The sequence below is a fragment of the Pungitius pungitius genome, chromosome 13, assembly GCF_949316345.1.
Source record: "Pungitius pungitius chromosome 13, fPunPun2.1, whole genome shotgun sequence".
NCBI classification, from domain to species: Eukaryota; Metazoa; Chordata; class Actinopteri; order Perciformes; family Gasterosteidae; genus Pungitius; species Pungitius pungitius.
This window is the reverse complement of record NC_084912.1, coordinates 3,762,770-3,783,476: the sequence shown is the minus strand read 5'-3', so window position 1 is coordinate 3,783,476 and position 20,707 is coordinate 3,762,770. Positions and strand designations below refer to the sequence as shown.

The window sequence follows — 20,707 nt, the reverse complement described above, 5'->3', positions numbered from 1 at the left end:
ATAAACGCTGCGGAGCGTTAAAAGCTGTGCTTGTAGAAACTGATACTTCGCCCACACATGTTATCATGTGACCTCTGGGGGTACAAAAATATCACGGTAATTATGTCTTGTAACAAAGATAAAAACCACCGATGGTTCAGGTCAATATTATTAAAAATGAAAAATGACGGTTTGGTCAGAAGTAGGAAAAGTAGCTGATCAAAATGAGCTGAAAATCCAATCCTCTCTATAACATACTGCTATTTCATCTGTGTAGTGGCTCCTTTTCAAAAAAAGTTCTTCAGTCTAATCACAAGGTCATAAAAAAAAAGTATTGGGAGTTTGTGTAAAGAGAATCAACTTATAATACTGTTGCTGAAATGAGACAATATCATTAAACATTCTGTGCGTGGCCCAAATTGGAAGAAAAATGTTTCAAATGAGTCACTCACCCTTTTCCGCAGGTTGTAAGTGAGCAGCAGATTCCTGGAGAAGTGGTTGGAAAACGCCGTGTAGAACTCCAGCACCTTCTGCAGGGCGTCCCGTTTGATGACGTGGAGGTCGCAGTAGGTCAGAGCGCGGACGTTGGCGCAGGCCTGAGCGAGAGTCACTTCTTTCCAGAAAACATCTCCGAACACGTCTCCTTTGCCTGCAGGAAAACCGATCAGACCGGGGGGATTCGTCCAAAACAGAGAAATAAATCACCTGCTAAGTCTGTGGCACTTTCTAAATAGTCGATAAATTGTTTCTCGTTGGTTTATAAACTAGCTTTATGTCTTACTCACCGCACTTCTAAAGGCATTTGTCTGTTTATTTTAAGGATTTTATATGTTCATCAAACACACTTTTGGGTATGTATAGACAAGTTGAACCTGCATTTAATATCTTAAGCTGGCTCTTCAATTCATCAAAAGTACCCAATTATCATCAACTTCATTGAGTTACAAATAACTGACAATAAGAGTCATGCAGGAGGAGCCTTCTTTATTGACCCCAAACAGATCATCAGCATCACATCAGATGTTCTTCTATACGTTGATGAATGAAACCTCCGTCATTAAATCCGTCAAGATGCAATAGACCCAAGTAGGAGCCTTTGGTCTGGTTGTCTCCTTGTCAGTCTGTATTATGCGTGGATTACCAGTGGGACGAGCTCTAAATTATACTTTAATCCAGTCTGGTCTCATTTTTTAGTGCCTGTGTGTCCATTTAATCCGAACCGCATTCAAAATCTAACAGACTCCTGTTAAAAATAGATTATTGTACAAAACCCGAGTTCATGACTCAGCGGATATCGATCCCCAAGTATCCGTTTTCACTGCAGTCAGAGCATGCAAAACCTTTTAATTTTTTGTTTATTTGACACTGTCCTCACTTCCATGTTTGGTCTATAAAAGCCTCTATGGGGCGAATTGCATTTTAAATGATGTCATGCAGAGTGTAAGGAAACGCTGAGGGGGGGGGGGGGGGGGGCCTCCTCACCTAGAATCGCCACCACCTCTTCGTCCTGAATGACCTCCAGCGACCCCGACACCACGAAGCAGAGGCTGTCCACGCTCTCCCCGGCGTGGTAGATCAGGTCCCCGGGGGCGCAGTGGATGGTCTGGAACTCCATGGCCAGCGCTCTGAGACACCCGTCGCTGGCCAGCCGGAACGCCGGGTGCTCTTTGAACACCTTCCGGTTGAGATGGACGCAGATATCGGCCCGCATGTCCTTCGGGCAAATCTGCAGCACCTTGGGGAGGGAAAAAAAAACAAAACGTGATGGGAGTTTTTCACCATGACAACCACAGGTAAATAAATATATGACACAAGCGGCTGTATGCGTGTTATGGAGCACTCGGCTGCTGCTGCGGCAACAACAAACAAACAAACAAAGCGTGTAAACAAGCGGAACCTTTCCATCGCCTCCGGCGCACGCCGAGCCCGAAAGGGTGGCGTTGCGCCCACCGAGGTGATTCATCCGGTGCGTCGCTCGGATTTCAAAAAGGTTACAGGCCAAAAGCAAACATCGCCTTCTCCGTTCCTCGGGGTCCAAAAGCCGTTTAGTATCATATAAAAAATGTGGGATTAATTATGGAATGTTCGCAGCTTCTTTTCTTTTCAGCAGGTTTTTTTTTGGGGGGGGGGGCGTTTCTGTTGTTTCGCGGCTGACTCTGTTCAGGGTGAATTCTGTCTTTTCTTTTTTTTAATGGTGTCCACCCACCGCTCTGCTGTGTGTCACCGAGTGGCAGCGTGTCGTTGAAGTACAGCTAATCAACAGGACGCCGTCCAGGGTTCTGCCTCAGGAAAAAAATCTCTTTGAAGATGAATGTCAAGCAAAGAGAGATTATACGCCGTTTTTTAAGACCCTTTAGTGCGACCAATAAATATAATAATTGATACAGTGCACGCTCAACAAAAGGAAAAGGACGTGATAGTTGGATTTAGCTACCGATTTGCCGGTGAAGAAAATCGATGCCTGATTAGAAGTCATGTTCCTGAATCTAGGTAAAATAACACAACTTTTCTCAATGATTGGATTTTGGACAGATGGATTTAAATGGGATGCAGCGATATATGTGTATATGTGAATGCCGCCTTGCTCGGGGAATCAATCAGAGCGGGCCGCGGCTCAATTCGTCTGTGCTCCCAGCTTTAAATGCTTAATTCCCACGCACCGAAATCACTTCAGTCATCCGAATTCGACAGGCTGGCTGGTGATAGCCGTTCCATAACTGGCATACCAATGTCGGATTTTCATAATAGGATGCTAAATGTGACCACAGAATAGCCTGACACACACAAAAAAAAGGACTCTTTTTGGGATGTGTTTCTTCAGGTTCCTGAGCAAACAACAATGGGGCCTCAGGACGCACCTTCTCAGTGTCTATTCCCCGGGACATGGACCAGGTGGAGGCGATGTAGTCCATGACTCTTTCACTCAGGCCCTTTGGCACCTGGTAGAGCTTGAGGAAGTCCCGGACGCTGTTGATCATCTCGTGGTAGCGGTTGGTGTTGGCGTACATCTGCTGGAAGATGGTGGTCACGTTCCCGAAGATGGTGGCGTACAGAAGAGCTGGAGGGAGAGAGAGGGGCGGAGCTTCATTTGGGCTTCCATCAAAAGCCAAACGTCTCAGACATACCCTGGTCTCATGGGACGTACAGATCAATATGTAGGGGTTGTGGGGAATGTATAAATGGTGGTTTGTGAGCTTAAAAACGCTGGGGGGGCGTTGGAATTAACTACATCAGGCGATAAATCAGACCAAATGTGCACGGCTTATTATGGTTTTATGAGAAAAGCTCACGTGGGAAATTAACAATTACTACTCATCGCTGCCATCAATTATCGTCCTCACAACTCTCCCGAAAAATAGGAAGAAACAACGAGCGCGTCGAGAGTGTGTGCGGAAGCATGTAGGTGTGTCCCCTAAATAAGGACATCCCTTCTCACCGCGTCCTCTGATGGAAGAACTGAAGAAGAAGTGCTGCGGTGCACCTGGGAGGTGTGTTTGGGGCGGTTGAACCGGTGCAACAGCTGGAGTGCGTGTGGATCAAAGCTACCAGATGTGTGTGTGTGTGTGTGTGTGTGTGTGTGTGTGTGTGTGTGTGTGTGTGTGTGTGTGTGTGTGGTGGAGCCCTAATTAGCCCCCGCTAGAAGGGAAGGAGAGGAGACACCGCCGGCCGCACATTTCAAATCACTCACAGACGACGACAGTGACCTGCGTCTGTTTGCTCACAACTCCTCAGGGGGTGTGTGTGTGTGTGGGGGGGGGGGGGGGGGGGGGGGGGGGTGGGTGCGGTCATTCGACGAGGGTTTTCGGGGGGTGTCGTGCCGAGCCAGTTAAATCGGACTCCATTTCCTTTTGGGTGTCAAACCAAAGTTTGGTGGACATTGGTCTGCGTCTCCCCGGGTTCCTCTGATGAGCAGAAGATGCTGCAACAAACGGATCTCGATCACGTCCCACCCTCCCACCCTCACTCCCTCACTCACTCACTCACTCCCTTCCTCCCTCCCACCCTCCCACCCTCACTCACTCACTCACTCACTCACTGACGTACACACAACTGTCCAGACAGCTGGGTGGCTGTGATACAGTTGCCAGAAACTCAACCCCCGGGCCATCGGTTGCTATAGAAACAAGACATATGTACAGTGCCCCCGTTTCCAACGCTCCCCCACACACACCACCACCCCCCCCCCCCCCCCCTCTCCCCTCAATCCTTCGTCACACTGTGATCTTCTAGTGCTGGTGGTAAAAATAGAACAGTATCACAGCATCTATATTTCATGGAGAACAGCCATGGACTACAGTAGATCGCATCTACAACGGAACCATCCTATTTTTTTTTTTAGATATTTAGATTCCTATCACACAATGACATTTTTTTTTTCCAGTTCCATAAACTGTGTCCATAAATCTGAGCAGGCGAAAGGTGGAAATAGACAGGAGGAAGGTGGGGGGGGGGGGGGGGTTGTGAGGTGTGATTGCAGAGGGACCAGAGGGAGCACTGAGCTAAATTGATCCGGCGGTCCGTTATTGCTTGGTGGTGCAGTCACACAGAAACGCGTCACGCTGCAAACTGCGTTACGAGCCACACAAGGAGAAGATCTCCTCATAAATGTTTAATATCGTCATGTGAAAAAAAGCTGTGAGAATACGCTCCCTTCCCAGCGGATAAGATGCTCGTTGGATGGCAGGTTTTCTCTGCAGTTAAGAATTGTTTTACTGTAAGTGCTATTTTAAAAGTTTTTTTTTTTTTCTACGCTCCGGCCTCCAAAAGAGCATCTGTCTCATTTCCCGTCCCTCAGCTGCTCTCCTGAACCCTTTTCAGACGGCGATAACTTGTGAGTAAACGCATCCCGCTCCAGAAAGGGGCTGAATAATTCAGCACGGCGTCACGCGCTGAGGTAATGAGCCTAATGAATGCAAAAAATAACAGAGCTCCTGCTTCAAGGGGGACTGGAGAAAACCTGGAGTTTTTGCAGCCTTCTCATTCTGACACATTTAAATGATCCTTAAGTCTATTGTTACTCAGCATTTCCACCAGAGGATGTTCAATAACAGCTTCATAATACAGACATGACATCTTTTGGATAAAAATATGTGTGGAAATGTGGATTTAAATCAGTGTAAATGTAAAGTGCGCCTGTTTTCTTTTTGTTAAAGGAACAAGGTGCAGTGTGGATAGCGGGCGGTGGAAGTCATCAAAGGCCTGTGATGCTGCACATCAAAGAAAAGCTGCCGTCCAAAGTTCTGGCACCGGACCGGATTCCGGCGGAGCGGCGCGCTGCCGATTCACAGGCGAGTGAGAAAACGCCGCGCGGCTAATCACCTGTAAAGTTCTATCTTCTGAAACCCCGGGGTGGCTCCGTCCTTTATTCATTTATCCACCTGCTCCCGTGGCTTCAGAGAGCATATTTAACGTCTCACGTATCATGTGCCCCACCCCCCCCGCCCCCCCACCCACCGCTGCACCGGGTGAAAGACGAAACGCCTCCACTCACATCCAATCATCATCATGGCCACCGCGAAGATCTTCTCCCCGTCCGTGGTGGGGGCGATGTTCCCGAAGCCGATGCTGGTCAGGCTGGTCATGGTGAAGTAGAGCGAGGTGATGTAGACGGAGTCCTTGTTGGGGCCCCCCTCCCACTTCCCCGTGCCGCTGGCGTTGAAGCGGTACGGGTTGCCCACCGTCTCCGCCAGGATGTAGAGCCAGCTGTCCATGCGCACGATGTTGGTCTCCTCGTCGATGACCTCGTAGTCACCGATGCTGAACCTGGAGAGGTGGGGGGGGGGGGAAGAATACGAGCAAGGTTTGCTGGGGTTTCACTGTGTTCATGACATTGGCCACATTTGCTACATCTTGCATATTCACATGGTTAGAAGAGTGGTAGATGAGCATCGTGTTGTGGTTGTGTATGTTTATATGTATATTACTCGGGGGGGGGGGGGGGGTTTCTTGTAATCCTGATTCCTGAAGGGATTGGTTCAAGCATCGATCGTGACATGAAAATGTGTGCAAGTGGTTATTTAGTTGGAAGCACATCATCATGCATAAAAACATTTTTTTTTAAAGTCCCCAATACGACACGTTTTCTTGGTTAGTTCTTACTGGTGAGCATAATACATCAATACAAGATGAGAACTCAATGTTTCCACCAAGCCAAAAATCTACATTTTAATGAGAAATTATAATTCTCCTGAAACCACAACTACTTTTTCAGGCTTTTAAGGTACCAAAAACAAAATGGATCATTTTAATGTGTGGACAACAAACATGTTTTGCTAAAAAATAACTGCTAATTAATGCAATTAGTTTAACCAAGGATTTAATTAGATTTACTGGCTCCACCATTAGTGAATCACTGGGATGGCAGTCTCAGAATCTGTTATCTGATGTGTTGTAGTAACTAAGAACTTAACTGAAGTTAAATTTCTTCCACTTTATTCGGGCGTTTTAATTTTCTACATCGCCACAGAATGAAAATATAAGAAATCAGCAGCTAAATTATGATGTATTATTAATATTATTAATGTTATAATTGTAGGTGTTCAGGGGGCATGTCGGCAAGAACCTCTATTGACACCAATAAAAAAAAGATAAACGTCACAAAAACGTACCAAATGCAGGCCAGCCAGTGGGCGGCCAGTCCAAAAACGCACACCAGCAGGACCAGCACGGCCGCCCCGTACTCGATGTAGTGGTCCAGCTTGCGGGCGACCCGACCCAGGCGGAGGAGCCGGACCACCTTCAGCGAGCTGAACAGGCTGCTGATCCCCTGAAGCCGGAGGAGAGGGACACCAAGACAAAAAGGTTGGAAACATTACAAGAGTTTCTCTTTTTTTTTATTGGTTGTTTGACTCTTGAATTACAGTTATTGAGGGATATATTTTTAACTCATATATGCTTACATGTGCATTATAAAATGATACCAACTTAAAATAACCTATATTTTAAAATGATTTACGTTACATAACATTTTGTGTATACAGAGTAGATTGTTTTTACATTTTCTTATGATTTATTAGTGGCTTGGCTGCTGTGATTTAATAGGAATCCACCTTGGATAAAATTAACTTTGGTAGCTTATTCTTAGAATTTAGCAAAATCTTGCAGAAACTGTTAAAAAAAACAATTGTATAACATCAATTTAAACTTTTGTTTTCATCAAACTGTGAACATTAACTGTGATGAAGTCGTGTACTTCAGTGTTTGCTCAGAGTCTTACATCATTATATTTATTATAAATCACATTATATCACAACACTTTAAAGCCTTTTCAAAGAGTCAATATGAAAAGTGTTTGAGCCCACAGCAAATGTGAAGAGTGAAAGAGTTCCGATATGCCAACTTCATCTTTGAAAACATTTTACAACTCGTAGCCGTCACAGAACCAGCAGCCGGATGTCTACTCAACTTAACTGAATATATCGAAACACCCACTCAAACAGACAAATGCAGTCCCATCAGTTTGCTGCTGGTTCTCTGTGTGTGTGATTGTGTGTGTGTGTGTGTCCACGGGCCGGGTTATTGATCTGCTAATGTGCTGCGGCCTGCAATGCGAGTACAACTGCAGCGCTGGCTGTCACTTGATCTGATCTAGCTGCCTGCCAGACACCTCGGCTTCCCGCAAATCGCTTTACGGACCTGAGCTCCAACAGAATTCGATAATCAGTGCAATCGTGTTTTTTATTCATTTATTTTTTTTTATAGTTCCGCTGCGGAAAAAAACGAGTCGGTAGAAAAGTTCGTCCCTCGGTAAGACGTAAAAAAAAGTCATTCGTGGAACTCTTTTAAACGCGATGGCTAGCTTTAAATTAGAAGGGAAAGCCAGCAGCCGGTTAAAAGGCAGTTTTCAAATCGCAGCATCTCTAAAGCTCATTAAAAAAAAAAAACGTGTTTTCACTGTAAAACAGTTGGGCAGAAACAGAAATAAGTTGGCGTTGTTTTTGTTGTTTAAAGTGCTGTCTGTATCGGCCGCTAACAGCATTTATGCTAAACTTGGGGGGGGAAAAGGGGGTGGCATAAAACCGGGGACGTTGCCCCCGCTTACTTTAATTCGATATTGGAGCGAGGAGAGATCGGACTGACTAACGTTCCCCGACCTGTACGTGTTGAGTGCTCGACGTGCACGACAGATTTCCGAAAAGATGTCATTTAAGTAAATATTTTCCAGTTCAAATCAAGCAGTCTCCAGAATATTCTTCATGACTTAAATAAAGTAGACGTGACTTTAGAGACGATATGACTCTAAAGCTCACCAATTCAAAAACAAAGGTATCTTCTTTTGTTGTTTCACAGGGAGTAAACATGCTACATGCTACATGCTAGCTGATTCCTCCCGCGATAAAACGTTATCCCCCCCCCCCCCAGCTGAGAAGGGTCGAAGAGACAGCGTGCGTCTTTGTTGCATGAAAACGTGCACGCACGAACGTCTCTAAATGTCACCAATCAACACTTTGTGATGTGTTTCATTTACACTCGTTCCCTTGCTTACGCCATTTATTGTTGAAGGGAACTAATCAACCGCCGGGTCACACAGATATCTCGCTGGCTTAGTGTAAAGTGTAAAGAATGGATAACTAAAAGCATCTTTTATCAAAAAGTCATTATTGTGCAGTGAAGTACATTTTTGTTAGTAAGACTGCATTTATTGTGCAGAAGGAGGCAGCGTCTCCCACGAGCACTTCCCCCGTTTGGTGCCTTTAATGGAAAAATACTTAATTACCCGACTAGATAATATTCAAAGAGAATGAAGAAGTCTTTAAGGAATGATATCAGCAGCTCGATGGACGTTGTGTTGAGATTTAGATATCATTAGCAACCTTCTACCACTTACAAAAAGTGTTTATGAGACTTTATGTTTAAACTTTCCGTCATGCAAGAACTTTGTGGCAAATATCTTATGTTTATTAAATAACACAAAAAAAACATTTACAAATAAACATACGTTTGATTTGGTAAAGAGGATAAAAGAAAGAGATGGAAAAGCACACTAGGCTCAAAACTCATGCCACTAAAACATGTCTTCAATGCCAGGATGTTCTTTAATCTCATCGATCCGGTCAATTTGTCACAAAAGACGTGTTTGTTACCGACTGAAGGGACTCTAAAGCAGCTTTAATGACGCCGCTTTCAAAATGTCCCGTTGGACATAATTGGATAGGGGGGGGGGGGGGGGGGTTATTTCCTGGCACTGAAAACCTTTAGCAAGGAAAACAAAAACAAAAAAAACAAGGAGCACAAATCTCAACTTGTTTTCTGTGACATTCATGTCCTTCACAGATGCTTCTGCTGGCGTGAAATGTTGGAATGTCACAGAGAACGTTTGAGGTGACAATGAAACACAAAACCGCAACATCAGCATGTTCTAATCAAACTGAAGCCTACTTGAGTGACAGCTTGGTGGTTCCAATTCTTCCCATCACGTCCCATGCATGAATACAGGCAGAAGAGGGGGAAGGGGGTGGGGAGGGCAGGGGGGGGGGGGGGCGGGAGGAGGAGGCCATGCAAACAGAAGGGACGTAAAAGAAGAAAAAACATAAACGAAGCACAAGAGAGAAGACACTTGATCAGGAGTAAGCGATGAATAGACATGTGACCAAATCAACACTATCAAAAAAAAGGCATCAAATGGAAAAGAAAGGTGCGCCCTCTCTGAAGCATGCGCAGCCATCACAGTCATTCATGTCAGCCGCTGAGGTCATAAAGGCCCGTTGTTAACCCGCTCTCGTCTAGCCGGGCCGCGGACGCCCACCAAGCCGTCTGCAGCCGGTTGGAGAGACCCTCTGGAAGACCCTCTGGAAGACCCTCTGGAAGACGCTCCGGGAAGACCCTCTGGAAGACCCTCTGGAAGACGCTCCGGGAAGCGGGCGGTCGCCTTCCAGAGGCTCGGCGCTCTTCATCGAGGGCTTAAACTTAAACCTTGAACCTCACGGAAAAGGCGGCCCAGTAGAGTGCAGGCACGCAGCTAAAAGTCGGCTTCACTTTCGATAACATTTGATTCGAGGATGTCAGAAAATACTCAAAGAACAATTATATCAAACTGAGAGAAAGTATTTAGCTTTGTGTCATTTAGCTCAAATGTGTTTCATTTCAGAGGCACACTGTTGGACTCTTCAAGATGATGACCATACCTTTACTTACTTTTTTGCTATCTATGCGATTATCTGACCGTTCCCTACAACTCCCCTCCTCCCCTCTGCAGAGCACGATGGTGGTCAGCTCCCAACGTGGTGAAATGTGAAGTGAGCGAGTGACTCTTTCTAGTGGTTTCTGTACAACGGCAAAGACGTGCAATACAGACAAAACTTAACTAAATGAATTATTTTCCAACGTGAAGCCTCCTCGTTTGTCATAAAGCCGCTGCAAAGCCTCTGTGCTGCGTGTGCTACCCGATAGCCCCTCAGAGCCGACGCGCCCCTCCCCCCCCCCCCCCCCCCACACACACACACACACACACACTGCGCAGCTCGCTGTGACGCAGCTCGCCGTTTAATGCTTTCACAGCAGGTTACAGTCGCAGTAACGCACACACACCACGAGACGCAGCGCAGGCATACACACACACACACACAAGCACGCACAATGATGCATTATTAGAGGCTGCATTTAATCCACGTGTGAGATTCACACCATAAACATACATAAACATACCGCACCATAAACATACATTCCAATCAGTCGGAGTAGGAGATAAAACTAGACTTCATGAAAAACATTTATCGGCAAATATTTTCACTATTTTGTGTGCACTGAATTAAACGAATGCAGGCAACCAATAAACAACATGTTCCCTTTTGTTCGGCCCCTGCACAACCAAACAGAGGCATTTAGTAAACAGTCTAACGTAGTCGCATAAAGGTTCAAATAATTCATCCAGCTAGAAGCGAAGGACTCTAAACGCTCGTTGGGTTAAAACAACATGCGGTCGCGTTAAGCACGGCGCGTGATTCAGTCCTTTTGTCAGCTGTCATTAGGTGTTAGTGGTTTTAGGGCATCGGTGACACAGCAGAGACGAGTGCCCCGCTTTAATAATGTAACTCTTCTTCCCGCAATTAAGATGCACCATTTATTGTCATGATCTCAAGGCTCTCTGCGGCAAACACTCGCCACGTCGGGGTCAAACACAAACAAATGCATATGATCATGTGACGCTCATTCACAAGCAAAACAACGAGAACCGGATCTGATTGTCAATGTCAATGTTGTTATCGAGTTGCTGCACGGAAACCTAATAACCGACCTGTCAATCACCTCAGAAAAGATCCCCCTTCTAGGATGTTTCACCCCGGGGCCTGATTTAATAGACAAAGAGCACAAATACAAACACCATATGCTATTTAAATGACTGTATATTTCTAAAAAGTTGGGAACCCTGGTTTATTTCAGCGCAGGTAATGTGCCTGGCAACAACATTGACTGTAAATTGTAGATTGTATTGATTGGTTGGACCCAGAAGTAAAAGGCGGCACCCGGTTTCTTTGGAGAATGTGGCCATTACACATCACGGCTTAAGTCTATAAGTTGAGGCCCTTAACAGTTCCACAGAGTTTACGTCTTCAATTACTTGTTTTGTCTCGGCAGTAAAACACACAGAATATTAAGACCACGATGATTCATATGACAAACAAGAAACTGAGAGCGGAGAAGCTTTGGCTGTTTGGAAATTCCATCAAAATGAAAAGATTCTGAAACGGCCAATTAACAAATCGATGGAATCCTGAGTTGTCCGCTTTGTGCCAATCAATCCACGTGAAATGAAAAGTCACAATTTGCCAAAATGGATGCATTCAGAGGGGCTAAAAAAAAAAAACCAAAACGCCCAAAACCAGCTCACCTCGTCGACGTTCTCGAAGGCGTTGATGACGTCGTACGGGAGGCAGGACAGCAGGTCGATGACGAACCACGTCTTCAGGTAGTTCATGCGGATCAGCTTGGGGTCCGAGATGACCTCGCCGGCGGGCCCCACGAACGTGGTGTGGAAGTTCAACACGATGTCCACCAGGAAGATGACGTCCACGATGCTGTCCACCACCAGCCACGTCACGTTGTTCTGCTTGGTCTTGAAGGAGACGTTGTAGGGCACCATGATGGCGGTGTAGAAGGTGAGGATGAGGATGACCCAGTCCCACGTGGTCTTGAAGAGGCAGTAGTGCAGGATGATGTGCGGGGGGGTCTTGGGGGTCTCCTGTTTGTACTGCGGGAGGATATCTGAGCCCAGCTGCAGTACCTAACAAGAACAGCCAGTCAGCTAAACCCAGAGGCCCAGGCGGACGTACGTGCAGTGTTCCTCCGTACCTCGGCCAAGCGGGAGTGCTTGTGGACGTTCTCTCCCTGATGCACCGTGGGCTGCAGCTGCTGCAGGACCCCTCGGCTGCTCGTCAGAGCCCGAGTGAGCCGGGCGAACTTTCCCCAGCCTGAGGAACACAAACAGGCGGAGATTTGACTAAGGACGCTTTACATCACGCACACACACACACACACACACACACACACACCCTTCAGGAGCAACCCATGCGAGACTCAGTATTGCAATTATGCCATTAAGTCTTTGTGTGTATATTTCTAAAACTTTTAACAGTTCTTACTGAGACGTAAAGAATGTGCTAACAAAAAGAGCACTAAATAAATCCACCAATTAAACACTTCATCCTTGAGAAACTGTCAATATCCGTGCAGCAGAACCTGAGATTGTAACCATGTGTAAAGAGACTTTTTTTTTGGGGGGGGGGGGGGGGGGCGGCAATTTAAAGCAGTTTCCCTATCAGCCGAGCTTCTGTGTTTTCCTTCACTCTCTCACTGCTCCCATTGTTCTCGGCTGCAGCGAGCAGCTGTTTTCCTGTAGAAACAAATCAGTAAAAATAAGAGCTGAAAGGAGAGTGAACGTCGGACTCACATTTACTCTGCTGTAATAGCACAGCATGTCAACGCTTGTGCACGTGCACACACACAAATGTGTTACTGTAGGTTTAAAATACTTTACAGTGGATGTGAGTAAACAGCGAGGACAATCCTCCCTTGGCTGAATAAAGAAGAGATCTTACGCCCCTCCCTCCTACTCAGGCAGCACGGATCAATACCTGTTATCGATCGTCGGAAAGAGGGCGGGAGCGAAAGCCTCGCTGGTGCAACGTGCTTTACATCAGAGCGCTACCTGTCGGTGCACATGCACCACCTCCCCCTCGCGATAAAAAACGCAATATGCAACAAAAAAAAAACAGCTAATACATTTTTGTTTCTATTGGAATCGCTGCGGGGGAAGAATGAAGGTTAAATGCTTTCTGAAATGAAGTTGAAAAAAGGGGAATTTGTCACAAACACAAACCTTTGGAGGAATCGTCTTCAATGGGCTGTTTGAACGCTGTGATGTCACTGAACGTGCAAAGGAACAGGACCACTTTCTCCTGTTCGTTCCGGATGGGAGCGATCTTCACAAAAAACCACACGGGCGTCCCTGGAAGCACAAAAAGAACGATGCACACGCGCGTCACTGCATCAGCTGGTTATTTTTTTTTTAAAAGTACAAATGACACCGAGTGCACATATGCAAGGCAAGTTTGTGACAATAAGGCATTTCCAAAGAGCATCGTGCAAACCGAGATGTTGGGGACTAAACGGTCAACCTTTGGACAGGAAGTGCATGTCCACAGAGGGCAGAGGAGCGCGGCGCCTTTTTCTCACTCGCCAGATACTTACGGTTTTTCTTATACATCAGTATTTCAAACGAATTCATCTCGTAATTCTCGAACGTCAGCCGCACTTTTTCCGTGGAGTCCTTGTCCGTGAGCTCGCCGTACATGAAGCTGGAAAACACAAAGGGGGAGAAAAACAATTTAAATATTTAATAGGCAGGGGCACGTTGTCGGGGCCTCGGAACGAGTGTGGTGATGAAGGCTCGAATTATTCACTGGTTTAGGTACTTTTCTCACACCCTCTAGTGTATTTTCAAGCAAAGCTGCAGTTTTTTTTTGTTTTTTTTTAAAGATTTACACCTAAACGTTGGGGACCAGATTGGCTGTTTTGATAACAATTAGATTAAAACTCATTGAAACGAAAAGCATAAAGAAAAGACAAATGAGGCGTGATGTCTAATTGGCCAGATGTTAAGTGCCTCACAAAAACAAAATTAAACCCGAAGATGGGTCGAGCAGCAATGAGACATTAATCTCACCTTGCTTGTTACTGCCACACTCAGTGGCAGCCTGTTCCAGCGTGGTCTAAATATAACTCTGAGTTTGTTATGAAGTTAAAAAAAAGGAGGGCTAAATTTAATGAGACTCCATCCTGACGCTGCAGAGACTTTAGAGACCAACGCTTGATGTAATATCACGGATGAACGTCCTCTCTCTGTTGTTTCCTCTCAGTCGAGATGAATGTGACTCGATGCAAAGAAAAATATATCCTCGACCGACGCTCGCCGTGCGAAAGAAAGATACCCATGGGTCCCCCCCCGCAAGATGATAGGATGCATTATGGAACCCCCCAAAAAAAAAACATATGCATGATTAAGGAGAGGCAGAAGAGAGTGAGAGCAGCCGAGAGATGGAAATAACGTCTTTGATCCAAACGCGTCTGCTGCCAAACTGGCTCAGATATTAGACATAAGACTCCGGGGAGATGGGCATACATTTTATGTTTGAGTCATCCTGAAAAACATCACACAATCAAACTCGTTGTTTTTTTAGGCCTCACAATCAAGGTGTAAAAAAAGATATAAAAGACCAAAAAGACAGGGCTATAAATAACAATGAAAGGGGCTGTGGTGATAGCAATTAAAAACTACTCATCATGAACCAACTAACCCACATAAAAAAAAAAAACATTACTAATCATTTCTAGATATCCACAAAAAAGTGTTTGTAAAACAAAAAGAACAATATTATGTGGGCAATGTGTATGATTTCTATATGATTTCTAATCAGTTATGACTCAACAACAACAAGATCACCTCAATGCAAACATCAGTTTGCACAGCTGAGGGCGATGTCATTAGTTTTGCAGGTTGGAAGCCAAAGCCTTTGACACGCCGTCACCATGATGCAGCCAATTGAAAGTGATGAAAAAAGGCTGAAACGTTTACAGACGAGTGTGAAAGGTAACAGACAATGGACGTAACTAAACACGCTACTAGTCTAAATGTACCCACGTTACTTTGTTCAAAATGAACATAAGCTCCTATCCAGACAGAGGAGGCAGTGTTTGTACATCTCAGACTGTGAGCGGGGCTGAAACATATATCAGCACTTCTTATTACTGCGTCTTTTTATTTTTAGACCGCTGAGCTGCTCCAGATGTTTTTCGGTAACATTACACCCGCCAGGCAGCCGCCGAACCATATGGTAACAGGTGCTACTTCACACTCAGGAGCACGTTAGAGAGGCCGGAGATGCTCGAGAAGAACGTGTGTCCAAGACAGGGAGGGGGGGGGGCGGGGGGGGGGGTTTGGTTTGAATAAATCCAACATACTGCAGCGCAGCGGCGGATTTCGAGAATTCAATTTGCATGTGATGGAGGAAAGAGTGAACGTGTAGACGACTTCCTCCCCACTAAAGTTGGGCCAAAACGTCCTCACAAAGCTGCCATACATGAGCTTCCAGTAGCAGCAGCTGAAGAGGTCGGAATCCAGCAGCTTCCCATCATGTGTTAATGTGAATGAGCACCAACAGGCTGCAATAATGAAAACAAACTCTTAATTGTGGGATTCCTTTGAGCCGCACAGTATGGGTGTGAGAACTTGATTGATTACTGTGTTTCTTTTCAGATAAAAAACAGGATTGTTGACCTCTCTTTGTTTTGTTTTTATACTTTTGGGTTCAGCTGTCAGCGCCAAGTGTTTCCATCTGATTCTCTTAATGCAGAGCTGAATGGCACGTTTTACGACACAACCAACACAAGTAAAGAGCTGCTTCATGTGATGTGTCCCCCCCCCCCCCCCCATGGACACAGCTTCGACTCTGCAGTCAGTGATGAGGCAGCAGTTTCACTCAAAACTGTTGAAGTCTGTCTATTTAACCAAAATACAACTGCATCAATTTTGCTAAAACTCGGTACAGATATCGATATCTCGGTGGTCCGTTGACTTCATCTTGACCAGAACCTCAATTTGTAACACTTTGCTTTATGATTAAATATCTCCAAAACTGACAACATTTACACTCATGACATTCAAAAGAAAGATAAGCAACTTTTAGTGAAAGCGATCCTCTCTCTGGCTGCAGCATGATTACTTTAGCTTCACCAACCCGAGATGAAGCTCATCCAGATTAACAAGATACTGGCTAATCATGAGCGTGGGTCCAATCAAACAAAGTATATATATGTATATCAAAGAATCATCTTATTTCTTTAGCGTTTGACAACCGAACGCATCCAGGACACACACACACACACACACACAGAGCCTCTGGCGTACCTGCAGGTGCTGCTCTTCTGCATCACTTCTGCTCTGTGGTACCCCGACAACTTGCAGAAACCATCGTTGCTGTAGACGATGGGCCAGTCGACTATCTGGGCGTTTCCCAGGACAAAGTTGGTATCTGTTTGTGAGAGTGAAGAAGGGCGGATGAACTCCAAGGGCTGCAGTATTTAAAAAAAAAAAACGAGGATACGCAAATGTATAAGCACCACTACATCTTGTGGAGTCCCTTAGTGTGTTGCTTTAGTAGATGATGTATCAGGCCTAGGGAGCCGTTATAGTTTTTTCGGGGGGGAAAACAGTACTCGCATTTGTCATCAATTAAATGATTGAATTTCAAGCCATTCCTTATGTTAATATCCCTGTTCATACATTTTTTCAATGTCATGAAAAGGCGTGTACATTAATTCAAATATTGCATATTTTTCCCATTCAAATGTTAGCAAAGCCTCTAAGCAAAACTTATTTGTGGCCAAAATGTTAAGAAATTGAGTAATTATTTAGTTGCGTATTCTTAATGGCCTATTTTGCTACATTTCTAAACCTCGGCTATTTTATCATTAAAAGGAACCATTAAGCGGAAACATTAAGAATGTTTTCTTCAGTGTCAAATCAACAGAACATGAGAATATTTGTTTTTTCATTAACTCTTATATGAATATCTTCACCTTTATAGACTCTGTCGGCTATTTGCAGTTTGTGCATCGGCCACAGTAGATCCCATCATGCTTTGCATGTGGGAGGAGTTTCAGTCAATTGCAATCTGCAACCTCTAGATGGCGCCATATTCTAACACGACGCCCAATAAAGGAAACGTTTGCCGTTTTTCTCTTTTATTAAGGTTAATCGAAACAAAAGTGGAAATGTTATGGTGTCTATGTAGTTTAGACTATTTGTAAACTTCCATTTAAACGAATGCCTACACAAACCTTAAGTGATTTTAAAGGCGAAGGCATTCTTTATTATTGAGCGGATTACGAGAATGACTTTTTAAAAGTTTCATACTTAAAAATACTTGAAGTAAGACGATTTCAAATCCATCAGAATTTTGGTTAAGGTTTTAAAAAAATAAAATAAACAGCTGGTGCAATCATTTCAAATTGGCAGGAGAAGGGATGATAACGAGGGATAAAACCTGAAAAAAACTCTTTTCTGTCCGGCTATGAAAACAGACAACAACAACGTGACGACACAGGGGAGGAGAGGACACGAGGAGCAATTTAAAAAACACCTGGCACACAACAACACATTCACAAATATAAAGAATCTTTGATCACAACATTGAAGACAACTACAAGCATGGGAACACTGAATGTGATGCAGGAGACGTTCCATGCCAACGCGTTATTTTACAATGATCACATGAAGGAGCTAAAAGAGGTCAATTATAGTCATTAGCCTTGGATTTGCTGTGTCACAGCAAATTTTCAGTAACATGTGTAATCATCTCAATAGTTTAAATAGTCAAGTGCTTTGTAAATTAACAGCATTTGGTATAGAACATTTTGTGGTACATAACATAAAGAGATATACCGTAAAGAAAACATACACCAAACCAAACTTAATAGTACCTGTCTGTTTATGTGACAGTGTCCAAACTGAAATGTTTGAAAAAAAAAAGGAAAGAAGGTTAACAGATTACAGTGAGAAACATCTGTTGAACGTCAGACAAAAAAGGACGCGACGTTTCAACCAAAGTAAGAGACAACACACCAACCAGGCAATCCTCGCCGCGCGGCTAACCCGAATGCTAACCCAAATGCTAACCCGAATGCTATGCGCTACAAACCACGGCCGCTACTTTGTAGCCCGATACAGAAGCAGGTTTAACCGTTCGCCTACTTGGGAATTGTGCTGAAGCTGCATTCATCCTATTTTGGGCCTAAATACAATTTTAAAAACTCAGACACAAGCTGAGTGCTACCCATCCTAAGGCCTAAACCTGCGAGGCTAACCTGTTAGCATGCTGCTGTTTGCTTACTCACTTACCATCAGTTTTATCACGGTTTATTCTTCGGGTGTTAGTGTTACTGTTAGGAAAAAGCATCCTTTATTGACACTTACATATCCGCAGTCATGGATTTGTGTCACGGAAAACTAAATTTATTAATCATATGGCATATTCTGCATATTCAAAAGCCCCCGAGCCAAACATGTTCATGATCTTCATTTAAATCAAAATCTCCATTGAGACACAATTCAAGAAATACAAGAAAATGTAGTTGCTCGATTTGATGTAGGTTTTTCTTCACCTCATTTTCAGCTCCAGCGACAGGCAACAAGATGGAGAATTTATCATTCATCATTATGAAAACAGATCTAAGATCTAAGAATTTGGACATTCACCAGGCAGCCAGGAACCCTAATGATAATAATGATAATATTCCTCCATGACCGCTGAATGTGTAAATAACATAAGTTTGACAAATCAATTCAAAAATGTTATGACGTGTCGATTTTGAATGAGAACCTCACAGAATGTGATTTTAGAGGATGGTGTTTCGGCTCATTGGGCACATTTTAACATTATTTGAGGTCAGCGGCGTTGTTCGCCCACTGGTGTCATCCGCCGACACTCAAAACACAACACAGATGAAGAAATGCATGTTTGTATCTCATATTTTAAAAATACCCGAACATGCATTTCGTGAAATAGAGACAACAAAACGTGCATCTTGAAGCTCGACAGTTTGGAACAAGAGGAGCGTCTGATTGTCTGTGAACGCCCACCCAACCGCCTCACGGGTCACTCCATTGTGTCTCTTCCCGCAGATTAGGGTTCTCTCTTTTCTCTCATAGAGATGGACGCGCCTCACACCATATAGTGCAACGTAGGTATCCGGGTTCTGGCCCTGTTCGGGTAATAGAAGCCTCCGGAAAGATTTCAACACGCTAACAGTGCGTGTTGTTCCATTGCGTCATAATAACACATCTTAATGTGCTATTTGGGTGGACTGACACGGTGTCGAACAACACGTACACGCACACACACACACACACACACACACACACACAAGACACACCTCTGGGGGGGAGCAACCATAAATTACACAAGTTAAATTCTATCCTAATTTTGGCCAAACCACATTAAAAATAAAGCGGTAATTATAGCGGTAACCAATTAGCTGGTGTTTGGCCCCACGTGGGGTTTGTGATAGAAACACACAACTCTGCTGGTTGTGTTTCACGGCCCGGCGTCAGTGTGACCTGTCACTTACTATTTTATCTAATGGAGAGGCTGAAGGATTTGCTAGCACACATGCCCCAAATAATGCCCCATAAGCATTGGGTACGTTTTGGCTTTCCAGAGGTTGAGAGTTTTTGTAAAGATAAATAACTCACAGGAGGACCTCACTTTTACTAGTGGTATTCAATAAGTTTTGATTAGGCCTGTTGTTTTAAAAATGTACTAAAAGTTTATTTTTAAACAAGCCATTACAATTACAATTTTTTTCTCGATAATTCATACACACAAACTCCTGTGCCTTGGTGTTGGTGGTCTTATACAAGTGATCATGTTCACACTAGAAAGTCTTTCAGGGCTGAATATATATATATATTCACTGGTGTTGTTATCCACAGTGGTCCCAAGTATAGGTCCAGCTTGAGGTTTGGTTGGTCTCCTCCATACCACTAATCCGGTTTATATAATTAATCAAGTGTTTTTTTAAGGGTTGAGACAAAAGCCGGATGGTTTAATTTCAAACTATTGGACGTTATTGGGGGAATCGTATCAAAGGCATCAAGCATTCTAAACTAATCTTACATGTCTTTAGACGTTGATTGAAAGGCCTTTTTTTACGTTCACATTGACACTGAAGGAATCCAGACAAGATGTATTGTTTACAAGTAATCCCGCCAGTGGCCTTAATCACAAGGCTAGTACATACAATTTTCTTCTTTTCGCTCTCACATTTTAAAAACAGGTTGTTTGTCATAATTATATTTTTTTACTCAAATCAAGTTTTTCTTTTTCTACTTAGCACAATAAAAAAAACTACTAAACTTTCTCATGCATATGAAGGTGCGGGATCCATAACTAATTGGCATCCGTGATTTTTCCTAATTCTTTAATTAATTGGCTGATTGGCTCCGATTCGACACGCTAAAAAAAAAACATAGACACATTGACACCTCTTCCATTTAAAGTATTTCACGGGAGTGATCTCCATCCTTACCGTTCGACCGTCTGACAATATTCTCCAAAAAAGTATTCTGTGGGGCCACAAGTCCCCTCCGACCCCCCGCCATCCCGCCTCGGCACTCAGTCGTCTCGTCTGCAGGGGAACCTTCTGCTCCTCGGCCTGCCGGCGGGCTTCATGC

The 20,707-nt window shown here is 44.3% G+C and overlaps 2 protein-coding genes across 5 annotated transcripts in view; one reads left to right on the top strand and one right to left on the bottom strand.

Annotated features, from left to right (window-relative positions):
• The window catches only part of hhat (hedgehog acyltransferase), a 20,330-nt gene extending 19,554 nt beyond the window's left edge, over positions 1-776 (top strand). The window contains exon 12 of the mRNA XM_037465369.2: positions 444-776. Within this exon, the coding sequence (XP_037321266.2) occupies positions 444-454 (11 nt within the window). The 3' untranslated portion in view covers positions 455-776. The remainder of the gene's footprint in view (positions 1-443) is intronic.
• The window catches only part of kcnh1a (potassium voltage-gated channel, subfamily H (eag-related), member 1a), a 23,255-nt gene extending 2,548 nt beyond the window's left edge, over positions 1-20,707 (bottom strand). The window contains exons 1-13 of one of the 4 annotated variants that reach the window (XM_037465364.2): positions 20,563-20,707; positions 17,956-17,982; positions 16,382-16,505; positions 13,666-13,772; positions 13,295-13,423; positions 12,268-12,386; positions 11,807-12,199; positions 9,358-9,384; positions 6,588-6,745; positions 5,471-5,742; positions 2,838-3,037; positions 1,462-1,714; positions 432-628 (exon numbers count right to left, since the gene is read on the bottom strand). In XM_037465364.2, coding sequence (XP_037321261.2) covers positions 432-628; positions 1,462-1,714; positions 2,838-3,037; positions 5,471-5,742; positions 6,588-6,745; positions 9,358-9,384; positions 11,807-12,199; positions 12,268-12,386; positions 13,295-13,423; positions 13,666-13,772; positions 16,382-16,505; positions 17,956-17,982; positions 20,563-20,635 — 2,079 coding nt within the window. In that variant the 5' untranslated portion in view covers positions 20,636-20,707. The remainder of the gene's footprint in view (positions 1-431; positions 629-1,461; positions 1,715-2,837; positions 3,038-5,470; positions 5,743-6,587; positions 6,746-9,357; positions 9,385-11,806; positions 12,200-12,267; positions 12,387-13,294; positions 13,424-13,665; positions 13,773-16,381; positions 16,506-17,955; positions 17,983-20,562) is intronic. The other 3 variants (XM_037465365.2, XM_062566468.1, XM_037465366.2) reach the window with 3 other exon arrangements.